The sequence below is a fragment of the Cyanistes caeruleus genome, chromosome 1 (assembly GCF_971803275.1).
Source record: "Cyanistes caeruleus chromosome 1, bCyaCae1.hap1.1, whole genome shotgun sequence".
Classification (NCBI taxonomy): domain Eukaryota; kingdom Metazoa; phylum Chordata; class Aves; order Passeriformes; family Paridae; genus Cyanistes; species Cyanistes caeruleus.
In genome coordinates this window covers 65,880,234-65,899,439 of record NC_141701.1, presented here as the reverse complement: position 1 = coordinate 65,899,439, position 19,206 = coordinate 65,880,234, and the positions used below count along the sequence as shown (strand labels likewise).

The 19,206-nt window shown below is 36.1% G+C and overlaps 1 protein-coding gene across 2 annotated transcripts in view; it reads right to left on the bottom strand.

Annotated features, from left to right (window-relative positions):
- Positions 1-19,206, bottom strand: part of TMEM245 (transmembrane protein 245) — a 74,811-nt gene that overhangs the window by 41,953 nt on the left and 13,652 nt on the right. Inside the window, exons 5-8 of one of the 2 annotated variants that reach the window (XM_023921796.2) lie at positions 15,043-15,267; positions 10,842-11,011; positions 6,022-6,045; positions 478-582 (exon numbers count right to left, since the gene is read on the bottom strand). In XM_023921796.2, coding sequence (XP_023777564.2) covers positions 478-582; positions 6,022-6,045; positions 10,842-11,011; positions 15,043-15,267 — 524 coding nt within the window. The remainder of the gene's footprint in view (positions 1-477; positions 583-6,021; positions 6,046-10,841; positions 11,012-15,042; positions 15,268-19,206) is intronic. The other variant, XM_086896755.1, reaches the window with a different exon arrangement.

Here is a 19,206-nt window from a genome sequence, read left to right as displayed (position 1 = left end):
TTAACTCAGAAAAAGATACCATGAGGTTTTTACAGGCCATTACACAAAAAAGTTGACAAACACACCATAATTATTTTGCAAATGTTTCTGATGTGAGGTAAATAAAAGGGAAAAAAATTCGAAGTGGTTCTTCTGCTGACAAGGACAGTGTCAACAGGATGCAAAACCAATCTGTTCCTGTAATACATAAGCTAGTAATTCTTTTACTAGAATAAGTTTTGTCTTTCCAAATGTCTATATATTAGCCTTGTAATATAGGCAAAACCCAGAGAAATACAAATAAATATAAATATTGAGATTTTTATATATTTTTTTCTATATATTATAGTCTTGGAATTGTTACCAGTTCAACTGCAGAGCAATTATTTCCTAAACATTTAGAAAAATTCTTTAAGCTATAAAATCTTGTATAAGTATCAGTAACCTTCATCAGCAACTAAAATGACCTCTATGATTATATTTGTTAGCACACTGTACCTTTGCAGTAAGGAGAAGAGCTAGCAGAAGAGTTCCTATCACCAGCAAAAATATTATGAAAATGCTGATTATTTTATCTAGCATTTTCTCCAACCACACGATAATCTGTGCAGAAAAAAAAAGAACAAATTATAGCACATAAATCAATCTTTAATGAAAGCAATGCTGTATGTTACGTGACAGTATTGTTATTTTTATTTACAATCACAGTACAAAATCAGGCTCTAATTGAGCAGCATTTATGCCCAAGCTTGGAAATGAACAATTAACAAGCAATGTTAGCATGATTAAGGTCATGGTATGATGTGATTTTGCAAAAAAATATGTACACATTACCACACAACATGGCAAGCTCTCTGCAAAGCAAGCAGTAATTCGACAGTTACTTACTAGACCTAGAGAAGCACCTAAAGAAGACATTCATGTCAGCTAGAACCCAGAAATTTGTCTTTGTTTCTTGTCCTTCAGCAACTTGGAAACTTACAGATGCTGTCTGCACAGGACTTCAAAGCAAGGTATACTTTAAAGCAAAACCATAACTTTCAGATTTGAATAGCTAAGAGCCATCTAAATGACAAATGAGGTATTTTTACAAGTAATAAAATTTTTAAAGCTGCCTCATCACCTTCTGAACTGAAACGGGACAGGTGGGGTTCTACATTATTGATTATCAGGCCAATTATTCAGCACCAACTATTTCTATCCACTTCCAGTCTCAGGAGGATGCTCAGCATTAAGCATGCATCAGCTAAACTGACCGACACAGTTATGATAACAGGCACGTTTGTTGTTCTGTCAGTTTACAAAATGGCCCATTCAATCTATACATGTCCATAAGCAAATGGTGAAACCACATTTGAGTAGAGAAATTCTGATAATGTCATTCAAAACAATGAAACTGCTCAGTCACACGACTTTGCAGAGTGCTCTGGAACAGTGCAAGCTGAGCTTCACCTCATACACAAATTGACTATTTACATAAAAAGCTGTGAAAGCACATGCAAGCATGACCAAATACATTTTTCTAGCTCCTATGGTTCAAATACCAGGTCTATTTCTACTCCATTTAGCATTACTAAAGGAAAAAGCAACAGCACAATTGCAAAATTTGTGATTTACGAGAACTGAGGTCAAAGCCAATGTGTAGAAAGCACAAATAATTTCAAGTACACGTTATATATTTAACAATTAAGTTGGTAATTTTTTAGTTAGAGATCTTATAATACTACTAATATGCATGCTAATGGTTTACATTAGTTTTTTCTTCATTATTTACCCTATCACTACACATGAAATTGACCCAGGAACAGTGAACCTCTCAGACTGCTGTGTGATGATTAAATTGGTCAACACTGAAGTTAGATCTCCTATTTGAAAAAAGTAAGGATTTTTTTTGTGTGTGTTCATCTGGTAGCATCTGATCACTTTATGTACATCAAGTAATTATTTCTGAACTTCAAGTTTTTACAACCAGCTCCTCGTTTGATCTAAAATAACTAAGTTCTTGTAACAAAGTCTGCACTACATTAAGAACTGCAGAAAGGAACTCAGAAAACATGAGGGAGTGTGAAAAATCTTTTGTCTTAGGTATTTTTAGCCTAAGTTTGGTTTTCAGCATTGCTAAAATATTTCAGCCATCAGAAATGCATTGCCAGTGCTGGAGGGAGGTGACCTGCCTGCAGCAGTACTGCAGCTCTCTGAAAAACTTTGAGTATCTCCTGTACAGGGCATATATATGGTGTATATATAGGGGTTACCTCTTTGGAAAGAAGACTGAAATGGGATTTCCTGTGTCCTTCCAAGCCTCATATACATCTAATGATTATACAAGAGAAGCAAGAAATCAAAGTCCTTGTTTCAAAAGACAGAAACAAAAAATATTACCAAGAAAACACCACTGGATAAGCAGGGAAATAAAATTTTATAGCATGAACTTCAAAACGAAGCTATTAAAAATTAAAGCTGCCCTTGTCATTTCAGATGAAGTTCAAACTGCTATTTACTTTCTAAGTCAGAGTTAAAAGAAATCCAGTAGTCTTACATATAGCACCTTAATCAGATTCGCTGAATCCATTTAACTGGAAGTACTGTCAGAGATTTCCAAAAATGCTAGGCTCAGTGATTGTGTGAGTGGTATCCAACCAGTGAAATCTCAGTGGAGGTGAGGTTGAATGCTTTAGATATTTGACCAACTACTGGAATGTCAAGCTCCAAAAGACCAGGATGAGGACTCTCTCTGAGATGGCACATGACGGACAAGGTAACTTTCCCGGAAATTCATGCTGAGGGTTCAGATATGACCGGACTACCACAAAGGTGCAGCTGCAGTGCACATAAATCCTGGATTACCTTTAATCTAGTTAGTAAAGTCATGGCAGCACTGATGATGTACTGGTACCAGCAGCAGCCTCAGCCATGCAAGCCCACCTTGTCTCTATTTAGTCAGGCAGGTAGCCCAAGGAAGCCTGATGAAAGGCTTTTGCCTTTAGCTTTGGCAAGCCTACAGGTATTGCAATTACATCTCTCAACACAGACTTAAGGGGATCCAAATTATGTAAGTGGTACAGACATATCACAGCAGAGGACTGGATTGGAGTGTTGTACAAATAAAAGCAGATTGACAACATTCACTTAAGGCTATATTTACTTTTTTTTTTCTTCTATTAAGACATACTTCCTTCCCCTACATTAACCCACAATACCTCCTTAGCAATCCCTCACCTTTTCACACTCAGGTTAAATAATGCATAGGTGCAGGTAAGACACTCACTGCAGGGACGCTGCACTGTTAAATGCTTGTGTGGTTGTACTTATCACTGAATCAGGTCCAGACTTCACTCTTACCCCAACCGTGCCAGACCTCCCTTTACACCCTTCCTGTAAACCATGGGCATGCACACAGACACAAACATGTACTGACTAAATGCACTCATTAGCCAGAGGTCATGAAGTTTTATATTTGGTTCCAAGCTTTTCATCTAAAGGTTAGTCAACAGCAGAAAGCTGAGGCTGCCACAACATCTGAGATTATGCAAAGGTAAAGAAAAGCCAGGCTCCTAAGCTACAGAAGGTCACACTTGTAAAACCAAACTGAAATGTTACTGATCTGTGATAGACTGTCCACAAAAAAAACATCCTTAATTGTCACAATTTTGAAAGGAAAGGTTATCAAGGTTTTTATTTTAATTTAGCTCGCTCTGAAAAGACTTTTTATGATTGAGTTACATCCTATTACAAAGTTCCTCAATAATTTGCAAGTACATCCTCTTTCAACTTTTGGATGATGACACAAACCGTATTACGCTAAGCTGTAACAGAACTACAGTCGATACTTAAAAATCAGAATTCCTGCTATCTAGACAGGTTCTCCATATTATGCAATATGATACATCATCTATGAATTAATATTTGCAGGTTTCATACTGCATTGCCTTCAGTAGTTTTTCTAGTATGTTTAATTTACTACATTACCCAAAGAGCAAAGCACATTGAGGCATCTACTTCATTTTTTATTAAGTCTTCATAAAATTAACAACATGGACTTTTATTTTTTTCTGTAAACAGCTCTGCTATTTATGAAGATTTTTGTAAAAGACATTCCTTAGACTTCTCATTTCTCTTTAGTTAATTAATATTTGAGGATACCATCTCATTAATGGTAGAGAATAAGGGGAAGTCTGTAACCAGAACACATCCCAAAGTTATGCTGAAATGAGTCAGCCGAGTAGTTAAGCTAGAAAAGGCAGAGAACAGTCTGTGTGAGGTCTCAAGTCTACCTGTACCAGTATCCCTCCAAAAGAAACAGAAGAATTTAGCAATTCCTTCTAAAGACTCCTGAAATAGACAACGTTATTAAGAACAAATTATGCTGGACTAACTGAATCTAGTCTGTATTTTGGGCTATATATACCAGGAACAGGAATTAAAAAGCCAAGGTTTATCACTAACAGTCATAATCAACCATCCTTTCAAACTCTGCCATATCCATATGATTTTTAATTTCTTGCTGGATTATCAGAAATTTATCTTTGTGGTCTGTGAAGTACTTCCCTTCAAAGACAGGCAAAAAGGAGAAAGGCAGAAAAGGAATCACCTTTCAACTGAAACTAGTGTTCTGCAGTACAGCTTTTACCCCCTTTATTGACTCTGGTAGAGTGTGACTTTTTTTAATTTTTTTAAAAATCACCAAAACACTACACACAACAAAATGAACCCACTAGTTGTACATTTTTTCACTTTTTAGTTTTAACCTTGATTATAATATTATTACTGTATGTTCAAGCACAGAAGTCAACTTTGCATGTAATACTATAGGGCTTTCATGATTTCTACTTATGAAACTGTAAACTAAACAAACAGTTTTCAAAGATAACTCCAAGGAACTAAAAGAACACACTCTGTTAAGAAACTGAATCCACATGGTTTTGCCAAATAATGTAAATTTCTAAACTAAAAATGAAATCCAGACATTTTAGCATTTAAAGCTATTACAGTTAAATTGTTTTTACAGCCTACCAGTATTAAAGAAAAAAAACCCACTCTACTCATATGAATTTTCAACAAAAATGAAAAATTCTTAGCCAGAAAAAAAGCAGTTGAGACTACACTTTCTCTTGTGGCTCACCAAACTCAGCTCTTCACCTGAACTCTTTTAACAAAACAGTATCTAAGAAAAAAAAATTATGACAGGTTATGATTGCACTTAATTTACTAACCACAGGTCACTCACATAAGATAAGAATTTCAAAGCTGGGAAATAAAAATGTAACTTTAGAACAGGAGAAATACAGTCAAAGGCCAAAGAACATTAAAAATGCTCCTCTTCATGGACAGTTATAACTGAATCATGAAAACATATCACACACTTTTAAAAGCCACACAACAGGAAAAAATATTTTAGCTATACTAACTTTTTTTTTTTTTTTTTTTTTTAAACTAGCCTTTTTCTTCCCTTCAGACTTGTTAAAACTCAGCAGTTCTGAGGCCCTGCAAAGTCTAATTTTGTATGCATTCACTCCTGGTACACTACATACTATGCCTGTGTACACAGGCAAGTTTGGCACTTCAAAAGTACAAGATTGACAGCACTCACTGAAACCAGTCCATGCACTTACTTCTGCAAGCATTTACAGCTATACAACTGTGCTTCACACCCTTGCCACTCCCCATGTAACTGAGTTAACTGATGCTTTCCCTGGTTTTGTTAGCTGTACAAGTGGGGACCAGGTGGAGATCAACTATTCTTAAATAAAAGTGCTCCTAAATCACTCTACCCATAGAAAAGCTAGTGCAATACTCTGCTGTGCTAAACATTCAGCTGTGTGCATTCACTGGAGTAGAAGAGATCAGACAATTATATGACCTTCAGTAGCTTATACCAAGAGCTGGAAAAGAGGCATTTGAGAGAGAAATCTGTATGAAGCAAGGCATGTTAAGGAGTGTTCATGCTGCAAAATAAAAAAAAAAAGTAATTATAGAAAAAAATCAAACTCCCCAAAACCACAGAATCCATTAGTTGGAATCACAATTTTTCTGTTTATTTACCTTCTTATTAAGCCAGTGCCACAGCTTGTCAGTGGCAGGGGGAGATGGAAGAAAAGGGAAAAAAACACAATACAGTGGAAAATTATTGAAAAATGCAGTAATAGGGAAAAAAAAGCAATGAGAGGCAGGCAAAGTCATCCACAGAATGAAAATGAAATTGTTCTAGACACAAAGGTAAATTGCAATAGGAAGAAAAGATCATAACAAATTCTAATGCAAGAACCTGGGTTTTACTATTAACATGCACTTTTGAAACAAGGAGGGATATAACAAATATGAACAACTTTAATGGTATTAACAGATCTATCAGCACAATATGGGCAATTCCAGTTTAATTATATTGAGAGCTAGCAACAGATTTCAGAGCAGGACTTGTACTCTGAGAAGGTTATTTCAGCAAAACTTAACAAATCTTAACATGAGGTACTTGTTTATGGCATTAATACTCCCATCCAGGCATTCAAATACTTCCATTCTATGCATTTCAAAACACTCCTATTAAGTAAAGTACTGTTGAACAGATTTCTTATGTTTTTGTGGTATCCCATTCATATTAAAGCGTTCATATTCAATGGCACAACATCAAACACACAATTAAGTCTGATATACACACAACAGCAAATTGTAGATCATATTAATGTACAGATTTCATGTAATTCTTCTTGCACTTCTCAACAGTCAATTTCTCCTTTTGCACTAAGTTACTTTTCTTTACTGATGCTCATCCACATGCTAAAGCATACCTGTTTTAGAACCTAGTTTATGTAGGACTATACTCTTAATTCTAACCATTACTAACCAATTAGTAGCATAATCACAACAGTGAAGAGCTTTTATGTTGTTATTCATCTGCTAGAGATTAGGCTTGCTTGTGCCTGAAAACAGGACCATTGAATTCTCAGTAAATCTATCATGTTCACCAGCTCCCAGAAATTACATTAGCTCCCAATGTAAAAAAAGGTAAGAATATTTCAAACTTACAAAAATCTCATAATGTTGATTAAGTTAGAAGCAGATTTACAAAGAAACACGAACAGGAAAAATGAAAACAAAATATGTCACAAAGCACCCACATTTACTAGCTTTTGCTACCCATGGAGAGTCACAGTTAGAGAAAACAAATTAAAAGCTTCAAAATCTTCAAACTGACACTGTAGAATTTGTTTCTATTTTTACCTCTTCACATATGGAATAACTGATCTGTAAAAAAGGGGAAGTTTTTTTCTGATTCAATTACATACTTTTAACTTTACATCTGCACTTTAAAACCTACTATCTGTAAATTAGGTTCATTTTTGAAAAAACTTCTATCTCATGGCTGTATTGCTCCACTATATTACAAAATACAACAAAAGAGCCCTAAGATTTTAGCAGAATGTGAAAGGAAGTCTTTGGTATTTTTCTATAATTTCAGCCTCTGGGAATTGGATGATAGATACAGTAATTAGGAACATAGTATGTCCAAAACAACAATATTTTTTATAAATGTTTAAGACAATACCTGTGAGGTTCTACCTGCCTACCAGCTTACCACTACTGATGTTTAAGGTAGTTCTACAAATGTAATCAACCTACATTTGAAGATAGGCTACAGCTTAATTTTAATCTTAAGTCCAAAATTATTAAGTCTACAGACACTTTTCCGGTATTTTATTGGAAAACTATTCATCTAAGATCTTACATGTCTATGAAAGTATTTTCTATAATAATATAAGTACTGGCAGAGACTCTGCTTGTTTTCTGTGCTTGGTTAAACTATGCACTGAACTTGGTACCAGAAGAAATAGAAGTTGACTTTATCCAAAATCCAAACACACTAAACAATCCACATATAAAATTCTAGTGCACTATACCTGGAAAAAACATATAACAACTACATGATTCACTCAAGTAAATATAAAGCATGCATGTAAAATATTAGTACATTCCAACAAGTAAAAGTCTAGTGCATGCAGCTGAGCCACCGCCAATGCTACTAAACTCCCTCACAATTTCTACAATCAAACTGCAGTTACCATATATAAGACAACAGCCTTCTTCAAAATAAAAAAAAAATAAAAATCAGTAAATTATTAATTTTCTACTGTTGATAAGAACGCACATAATACCCTATCAATTAGGGTGGCTTGGTGGCTGACGACAGAAGCTTCCATACTCTCTCCTCCAGGAAATCTCTCACATCTGAACTGCTGTCTGTTGACTCTCCATAAGGTAAATGCACAGCCACAGACTAAAGAATACAGTAATGACATCCAATTTTCATATTCCATATTTAAAGGAGACACATTCAGACATAGACTGAATGAATAAAATGCCATGCCCTTTCTCTTCTCTTGTCCAGAATTTCTCTCATTTCAAATTTCTCTGCACTCCCAGGATAACCAGGGATAAATGAGAATTGTTAAAGAAGAGAAGCAGTTCTATTCTTGATGGTTTTGTTTAAAAACAGATATAATCAGTAAAGTTCAGATTTGCATGCATGAGCACTACCCACCCATTTCTCACAGTGGATTATTCTTCAGACTATCTACATTAGCCTCCTAAAATTTGTTTGGGAAAAAGACATGCCACTCTAAGATATGTTCCTCATTCTTACTACATTTCACTCAAATCTGGAGCTATATCCTAATTTGGCATACCATGTTTTCCAGCCCAAATAGTACCATTAAGTATTTGTGTGAAACAGACATTGTTAATGGCTTGTTGTTCTTAGTTAAGAGTCCCAATACATCCTGATGCTAAGATTCCGTTTCCAATTAACTTAGCATACCAACAAAAAAAACCAAACTAAACAAAAACCCTAAGCAGATTAATCTCCCATGAAAATAAGCTAAAAACAAAATATTAAAAACTAAACTTCTATTTGCAAAGGAAATGATCCCTCAGTCTTGGTTTCTCATGCACACCCATAAAAGGTAAGCTGTAATAATTTACTCCCCAAATTTCTATTTTGTGTTTGCGTTATTTTTTACTTCCTCTTCAACAGTGCCTACGACGTCCAAACATTCAGTAATCCAACTTAAAAAATCTTGCAAGGATGTCATTTTTGCTCGTCTTGCCCTTTCCATACAAAAAATGTCAAATGCTAATAGTCTGTGGTATTGCTTCCCAAATTCTGAGATACTCTGCATCCATCATCCTACAATACACAGAAAAAGCAGAGCCAACAGAACTAAAAATATATGGAATTATTAGTGTGATAAGCATTGGAAAACTACATATAATCCCAGCCACCCATGATAAATGCTGGCTGAAACAGAATTAGAATAGGCACCAATGAGGACAACAGAATCATGCAGATTATCAAGTGCTCTTCTTGTAATGTCTGGGAAAGCTTAAACTGCTTTAATACAGAGTGCAGACTCAGGAGGAATACAGCTGTCATCTGAAAAATGGAGGGGTGAAGGGAGATGGGGAAATGAGCTGTCCAACACTGTCCTTTTGCTTAGACAAAAACAACACGTAAATAAACTGACCTTAAGTACATTTAAGCTGAAGAGAGAGAGGTTCTGCTGCACATTAAAGCCCTACCGTCTTTAAGGAGAAAAGACTTGCTGAAATTAGGAAGGATACTGTATCATACAGTTATGCAATACAAGGATACCAAACTTGACAACTCATGAAACAATACATTCAACATTGTGTCTAGAGAGTCTTCTTCTTACAGAACAAAATCCTTTTATAAAAGCTTTGTATAATGTAAGCTTTTATCCCCATGTTAGTAATTTTCACTTTCCTTGGAACACCACTTTATTGTGTTTATAGCTGTATAATGAAAGGCTTTTCCTTTTTCAAATTCTTCCTCAATGAACCCTGTGAAATTATTACTTTACTCCCTAGAGCCATTTAATGCTTTTGATGATGTTTTGTCATCCATTCACCCATTAGATCCAGGCTTAAGTTCCTCCCTCTCCTGTAGGAATTCAGAGCTATAAACTGTAAGACCAATCTGCCAAGATACAGATGCTCTGATGTATCAGAGTACTTACAGGATTGAGGGTTCAGCTCTTCAGTTACAGAAGTCCTAAGATAATGGCTTTTTCCAGAGCAGAAAATACTTCAGCAACACAGTTACAGAAAGCACATTCTTACACAGTGCCATAGCTACTATAAACAAAATAATCTGTTTACATGAAAACTTTTAATTCTTAATGAAAGAAACTTTATATATTTTCTGGAGTTTTCCAACTACACTATTTGCAATGCAAATGTAGGCATATTTTGCATGGGTAAGAAGAGAGGGGAACACAGAAGCCTTATTCTATGGCATTTCCCCAATACTTTATCCCACATATTTCTTCCCTTACAGAGTGAACTCATTTTTGTATTACCATACTGCTGTATACAACAACTTTGCTTCCACACATTACAGACAAGTATGTCTGAACTAACTTGGGCCCTACTTACCAAACACAATGGTCTGATTTTTAATTAGATTTTCACATAAGTAGGAACATCTTATCCTTCAGACTAAAGCTCATTAGGTTTAAATTCAAAACCTTTGTAACCAGGTAAGGTGACTAAACCATGAAAACTTTGCCTTACTCAGATAAGGAACCTTATAAAGCTGAGTCAACATTTTAAAAGTGACTTCTGTCAAGGTTTGCATGCAACTATTCAACAAATTCAAATGTGCACTTAAGTGTGAATAGTGACAGAAGACACATAACCTAAAATACACCACAAAACAGTTACAGTTTCACATGAAAGACATATCCCCATTAGTGACAGACATTTATTTTAGAATTAAAGCATCTCATATATGGTGAACAGAGAATAAAACAAACTTTCAAGTTGCTTAAGGAAGTAAGTAGAAATACCTTACTGTCAAGCTTTAGCATAACACTTCCAAGTCCTCTGATGGGCCGTGGAGCAAGAGCTTCCTGACGTTCCTTGACAAAATTCTCAACAAGTTGCCACCAACTTTTGCAGTGCTTTGCCATGAAGTTCAAAACTCCAAAATGAACCACAAATTTTTTAAGAGCCCAAACTGTAATGACAAGAAGGAAATTAAGTATCAGAGATTTCAGAGGAGCAGCACAAGACTACTTACCTATTATATTCTGGAAGACTGATGAAAAAGAAAGGAAAATACTTATTTCCCATTAAAAACTTCTGGAATTTTCCATTGGTTTTAGTACTAATCTCCTCACTGGCTTTGCAGCTGTGCTTATCCACATGGAACTTAGATGACAGCATAAGAAAAGTGGCTGCACACTACCCAATAATGCAGCTAACAGACTTGAGTAAGGCCTGGGATAAGAAGATGCCACTCCATGATTCCAGACCAGTGGATTTAATACATATCCACAAACACCCCCCTTCCAAATGACTTCACATAAAGTACCACAATCAGAACTTCACAAATAAAAGAAACTTTTCAGCCTAAATTCTTAAGTGTTAGGCCTTCTAAGCTGTTAAAGTGTATCTTTCCTTCAAGAACTGACACCACATCACAAAGAATCCCACAGCAAGAAGCATCTATTTAAATCTTCTTTTCAAATAGTACTGAAAGATTTTGCTTTTAAATGCTAAAAAAGATATTTGAGAGTAGCATTTTATCTTGGCAACACAGGATACTGAACTTCCTGTCAATACAAATAACTTTACTTTTAGATTTATTTTTTTTTATTGTGACTATTCTCCAAACCAGATTCTTTACTTACTGCCATACATGAGCTCCACAGCAGCTGGCAGAACATCACTTCCTCATCAAAAATTCACATCATCTTTCTACTTGGAGATGTGAAAAACGGCACACACAGCCAAAAAGGTTAACTTTACTGCCTACAGGGCATTTATCCAAGTTCCACAAGAGCTTATTCTCTGCCAGCCACACGTGTAATAGTTTATGTTCTTGGCCTTGCTTTGGAGAGCCAATGCAACAATTTGCTGACGTTTATTCATTTACCCTCTGGCACCATCATGTGGCAAATATGGGATTTATTGTCTTGAAGAAACAGAATAATCCAGTAATTTCTCTAATAAAATGAGCAGCAAACATACAAAGTGCAAGTGACAGCACTGAACTTAAAGACTGAAGTTTTGCATGACAAAACGCAGCTCATGGTCACAACACAAACTGCTGCCCAGTAAAGCCTGGCATGCTTCCATTTTATACGGTGAACAACATACCTCAAATGGCATTCTAATATTCCACTATTATTTAAGAGTAAGTGCTTACACAGTATCTTCTAAAATAAATGACTGTACACTCATTGCAAAGGAGGTGCTGCAGTCAGTCAAACAGATGTAATTATATTAAGTTAAAAAGAGACAAAAGATGAAAAGCTAAAGGACTGTTATTAGAAAGCAGTGAGCAAAACAGGAAAAATTCTGCATAATAACAAATTCCAAACATCTGTTGGAAGCAGAAAATTAACAGAAGACAATCATCTAAAGATAAAATAAAATAAAATAAAAGGATACAACAGGACAAAGAAGTAAATGAAAGATCTTAGACAGTAACAGGATTTCCAGGCTCAAATCACTGAACAAAATGCTAAAAGTGTTCTACAACATGGTTCATTGCTAAGCTTTTCAATTCACAGCAGTTCTTTCACCTTTTCATTTTATGGTATAATTATGGTATAATTTTCCCACTCTCTACACTAAGCAACTTTAAAAGACCATTTCATTCCAACTGAAATACAAATGCATTCAAGGAAAAATGTCAGTGGTACCAAGATGTTTCTAATAATCTAAATGCTACTTTGTATGAGTCCTCTTTACCAATATAAGGAACTCTGGTGAAATTAATACCTTTCTATTTAAGGTTTTGGGGAGGTTTTTGGAGTTTTCTACATAATAGAAGCATCCTCTTTAAGGTTCTTTAAGGTTGAGGAAGTGCCTCAAGTTGTTATTAGTCTCTTCAAACTTGAATCATTGCAAGGAAACTTGCTTTATTAGCCTTCCTATTTTCCTAGTATTTTTACTATTACCTCTCTTTTAGTCATGCAGATTATCATCATTTACCTTCTGACATTTAATGTAATCCACTGTTCTAAATTTGGCTCTGTTCATCATTATACTGCCTATGTGTAACATTTTTCTGATGATTCAGTTATAGGCCTCAAAAAAGCACTTCACGGCCCAGTGTCACTGCTAAGGCAACAAGTCACAAATATTCCCAAAAGTAATTTCTCTTTTGGCATGAGTTTATTGTCTGGGTAGTTATTTTAGACCTAATGACTGTCAAGAGCAGTATTCATCTGTGTCATTCATAAATGTGCACTTTAATCTAAGACTTGTGTGGCTCAAGCTTAAAACCATTCACTGCTGTCTAACTGTAAAACTACAGCTTCCCTTTCTCCTTACACACAGGTGTTTCTGAAGAGTGGTTAGGTTACTCCTTGACTTCTCAATGAACTAGCCACATAAGCTCTGCTTCTAATTAGTCTATAATTTATTTTCTAATTCCTTTTTCACTTGTGATTGCCATCTCCCATGACACCCAGACAGCCAAAACTGGGAAGTTCATTCTGTAATAACTATACTGGAACGAAACAAAGGTCAAACCCCTCTCTGCTCTTACCCTGCATTCAGCTATTTATATGTCTTGCCATCACATTACCCTTTAGCTGCTGCCACAGTGCCACAGCCAAAGGTGCAGCTGTTCTTTTTTCCGTGCCTCAGAGTTCACAGCCCTTCAAATCTGCAAGGATGACCCCAAGTCACAAATTCCAGATGGTTTACAGTAGCTTTGTGTACTGTGCACAGATCTCAGGGTTTTGGTAGCAGGGTGGCCTCTGGGGGGGCCTCCATGGGAAGAGACCCCAAGGGTTGCCATGTGCCAGACACAGTTCCAGGTGGCTTTGCAACAGATCCATCACTGGGCAAAGCTGAGCCCACCAGGCAGGGGTGTGGTGCTTCAGTGGAAATCTTTCTAAGGAAGGGCAGAAATCCCTGGGCAGGGGGAAGAGGAAGGAACACAGAAAAAGTGACTAGAGAAGAAAAAGGAACAGAGGGATGAAGAGAGGTAATGAAAAGGCCAGGGAAGCAGAAGTGCTCCACAGTGGAGTAGGACCACCACTCCAAGCGACCATGGCCTACAGAGGACCCATGCTGGAGCAGGTACACACACCTCTTGAGGGACTGTGGCCTAGGGATGAGGAAAATCCTGAGCCCGTACTTCCCTAAAAGGAATGAAGTTCATGGATAAGCCCACATTAAAACACTGGGAGAATGACTGGTTCTAAGGGTATCTGGCCAGTAGCTGGGGCCAACCCACCACACTTAGTAAAAAAAGAAAATAGCTACATTCAAGTAGCTATTGATCCATACTAAAATGCTAAAAAGTTGCATTTTAACTGAAGTTTAGAGAAAATCCAAGCAAACTAGGAAACTCACTTTCTTTACAGTAGAGGAATGGGAAGGAATGCCTTCCAATTCATCGTAGTTCACACATACTCCTAGAGTTCCCATCATCCCTTTTCACTCCCCCAAAAGAATAAAAAGTGGCATCCAGTTTTAAAATAGTATCTTTCAATAGATATCATAACTACTCCAATTCTTGCACCTGATATATAGAAGAGATGCATGTAGATGTGAAGCAACAAAGCTAATTAACCTCAGAGCTAAAACTGGAACCAAATTTATCTTGTGACTTGTCCACAGAGCCTAGCAACCCACTTTTTACAGAAATTAAAAGTTAACATGAGCTCTACTTTACAGCTGAATAACAGCTAAAATATTCTTCATTTATAGGTGCAAAAATATGAGAGAAATGACATCAGGAGGAAGAAAAACTAACTGGTCTAAACCAGAAGTATTCTTACTATGTAAGGTAAGGCACTGTATTATTTCAGGTAACTACAACAGTCAATAGACAAAGCAATTTAACAGAGCTGTCCACTATGTGGTAATAGACAGTGCATATCAATTCTTCTTTTTTAAGCTGTAGTTCATCTTGTCTTAACAAGTCCTGAAAAAGTTTTGATTTAAAACTCATACAAGCCTAAAAGCCTTTCCTCCTATTTTATTTAACACGATGCCACACATTTCTAATAACTAGATTATTACCTGCAAAAGGCACTGGCAATAGCTGCACAATCCAAAAATTTAGCCAGATCTGAACAATGACAATCGCCCACACAAGAGTAACGAAGTAAATATCACTAGTTTTCTTTTTCCTAAGAAAAGATCCAATCTCAGGTCTTTGTCTGTTCCCAGAAGATGATGAAGAGGAGGAGTTGAAAGATGATGAAGCTTGTGGAGGTCGAGGCTGATCACCTTCTGCTGTTGCTCCTAAAACAAACACATGCAAACAAAGAAGTAGAAATTATCACATTAATATTCACTACAAAATAGAATCTGTTCTCTATTCCCAAATTATGTCCTTTTTTTTTTTTGGGGGGAGGTGGGGGTGAAGGAAGGGATAGCAGCAGAAGGCTGTGTTTTTGTTGTTTGTTTTGGGTTGTTTTTTTTATTTCAATTCCTCTAAAAGACTGAGACAGCCTTGGCACTGATCTGCATTTTCAAAACTAGAACAAGGCTGTGTAAACTCTCCCGCATCCTGCATCACTGTGCCAAGCAGTGCTGAGAGGAGGCGAGATGCAAAGTTGCTACAGCCTCCAAGAGGGCTCCCATCACTGCAGGTAAATTACTAGCCAAATATGTTTTATCAAAGAAGCATAAAACCATGAAAAACACTAAATAGAACTAACTTCTAAAAGAAATCTGAAGTCTTAAAATAAATCTTCCACTTCTCTTTATATCAAGCACTCAAAAAAGAATCTTAGATTTTCTCAAAACTCATTTAAACAGAACAAAAAATATAGAGTATATATTGAAGAGAAAGCTTGTATCTCACAACTGTCTCACTACTACTTTTCCAGATCACTCACAACACAAACATAGCAGCATTCACACTGTCACCCTAAATTCCTTGTCCTGTGTAACAATTAGTAACATCAAGCACCAATTAGTGGATAACAAATTTTGTGAGTCTCTCACTCATAAGTTAGCAAACAAGAAATTAAATTCAAAAATGTAAACTGATGTGTTAGAGACCCTATACATAAACAATGGTATTTTCATGCAAAAATATTATATTCAAATTAAAATTCTTGGATGCAGAATATGGCAATTTATTTATTTATTTAATCTTTCAGTTGCTGGATGACACCAAATCCATCTCCAGCTACTCTATGTAAAATCTCTCCCTGAGAATACCAGCACTAATTTTTACTGAGGCTCTGTACTGTTGTCAAAATGCACACATTTCTCACACATCACTACTCAAGAAAAGTCTGCAGCCATAGTAGAGGAGTGCACACACAGGAAAACCTGAAAATTTACTCCATGCTGAAGCATAAAAGGCAATTTAATATGCTGGTACATACCACACAGCTGGTAAACGATGAACACAACTCTTTCACCGGACTTGTGTCACAGACACATCTTCTCCCATGAAGAAAAACTGCATAAAAACTGTACTACATACAACATCCTACATGCACAGCAATCAAACAGCTTGTGTTCCCCACACACGTTTCTAGCTGCAGCGGGTTGCAAAAGCCATTTCTAGCCTAAGCATGACAGCTAAAATGTTCAAAAAGGCAAGACTCATTTGTCATACAGCAGCAGTAAGTGACAAACTGCATCCTCACACAGCAGATGAATACTTCTCTTTTGCTGCAGAAATCTGCAGTGTTCTAGAGGTAAGTGGAACTACTATTACAGCTTAGGAACACCTCTCCCACCACACCAGGACAACAGTGCAAATCGATCGATTCAGCTGGGATTGACACTGGGATGATGACAGAAACATCAGATTGTTGCTTGTTATGTATTTGGTGGAAGTTCAGAATATTCACAAAGGAACTATGGCATGCAACCTGAAAGAAGGAATTCTGCAAGCAGCTAAGCACAGCAGAAGCTTCAGGGGGGGAGGCTCTTGGCAAATCAATGTGTATCTCCATGGGATGATGGCCAGCCCTACTATACAAACTACAAACAATATTTTGTAAGGGGAGAGAAAAAGTTACCTGTAAACAGAAATTTTCCTAAAAAGACGAAAATATTTTTGTCATATAGAAGAGGGCCTATGATTTCCCTGTACTTCTTGGTCTATATGTAATAAAGCAGAAGAGTACTAACAGAAACAAATGGATGCACTAAAGGAACACAAATTTGAAACCATAATAAAGAATATTCCCCTTCAATTTATTCAACACTTCTTGCTGTTTTGCTTCTTATGTTGGAGCAAAGCAAAGAATGCTAATGTTATATAAAATACAAAAGCAAAAAATTTATCAAAGAAAAGGAAGCACTAAAAGCCAAAACAGAATGATTAGCTGAAGTCTATGCCTAAGATTAAAGTTATACAATATATTTTGCCCAAAAGCTCCATAGTAGAGTCAACTCTAGGAAATAAAAAAGAACATTTCTTCTTTAACTAACAAAAAATTTGACTGAAAGATTTTTGCAATGAAGAAAGATATAATTAAGTAACAGCAACAGTAATGTTAAAAGCAGTAACAATGAAACAGCCTGATTTCTTAGTTTCCCTGTAAGCAGACCGTACATAGAACACAAAACAGATAGGGACAGAGATAAGTGGGTAAAAAAGGAAAAAAAGGGGGAAAAAAAGGAAAAACCAAAAGGAAAAAAGAAATGGAAAAAAGGAAGAAAAAAAGTATATAAAGGGGGGGAAATGAAAAAAAAAAAAGAAAACCTTATAGGGGATCCCGAGGCAACACAGCTTTTTCAGAATGCAGCTCTCCTGCACTTTGAACAAAATTAAATTGTCCCTACCCAGTATTCTCCTCATGACAAACACAGGCCTGCACCAGAACTGCCATTTAGATGACTCTCATAAAACATCTCACAAAGATGATCCACCCAGAAAAGAACCAAAATTGCAAATGAAGAGTCACCTTCTGCTGGCAAGATCTGCTCTGCAAACCAAGGCGTGAGCGCCTCGTCAACACAAACAGAAAAAAAAGAACTGTCAGTACAGTGACTTTGAGTAACTTCAGTTTCTGTAAAATCCCAATTAGTGGGCTTCATGATATTTTGAGAGCATGAAAAACACCTTTCTATCTTCCAGCTAATGAAGGTATAGTCTATACAGATAGCACAATACTCAGAAAAAAAATCTAGCAAAATCAGAATGAATGGTACTTCTTTGAACAATAACAACAAAAAAGCAAATTTTCCAGGCTCTTATTAAGACCTGTTCTTTTCATTACACAGTATGTTCTCTGTCACATCAATTTCTTGTTGTCACAGAATTTTGAATTATTCTCCTCCCCAGAGAGAAGACAAAGAAACAGCAACACAAACAGAAAGGCAGGTGTCTGTAGCTCTATAAAGGGAATAAGTTAGGAAAACATTCATTTTATTACTATTAATGCAGAAGTCCTCAGAACACAACGAGAAGGTACCCCTTCATGAAGAACCACATCCTTCTGTAATTTCATGTGAAAAATATTTCTTATGCTTTTTTCTAATAAAACAAAGAAGTGAGGGCAAAAGAGAACCTGAGTGTCATGACTTCATTTAAGGATTTTAGTATCTATCATATTTAAAGCTAACAAGACAACAGAATCTTGTCTACAAAGATCTGCAGTGGTATCTGCTTCAGAAATTGCAGATTTTTAATTTGCTGTACACACTGGAGACTCTTGAAAGACAAGGAAGGACCACTTGAGACCACAAGAAATGGTATCATTAAACTTCCCACTCCCAGTACTAAATACCAGTATTCAACAATAAAATGTGGAAAAACATGAGTGTTCAAAAACAATATAAAATCAACAAAGCTCATATCCCCCTCATGGTCTTTTAATAAACAATTTTAAGCCTGGTTGCTCTGTAATGGATTTAGTATAGTGTCAGGAAAACCAGAAAAGCTGTAAGTTCTTAAGCCTGTGAGTAAAACTTTTTGCTGTATAAGAATGTTTCAACATCATTCACCAAAGATCCAAACCAAAGATGGCCAAAATTATGCTTAACATACCACAGAACAGAATACTAATTTTTACCTGATTGTTGGAAAATTATTTTAACTGTTGATAGGAGTTAAAAGAAAACTTTCATTTTTTTTTTTTTCTGCTGTGAAGGTAAACAACTGAATTCACAAGACAAAAAAAAAACCTTATCTGGTTAGCTGTCTCAAGAGAAGTCAAAAAAACCCATGAAAGATATATATTACACCTTTGAAAAACTGAAAACAGAAAC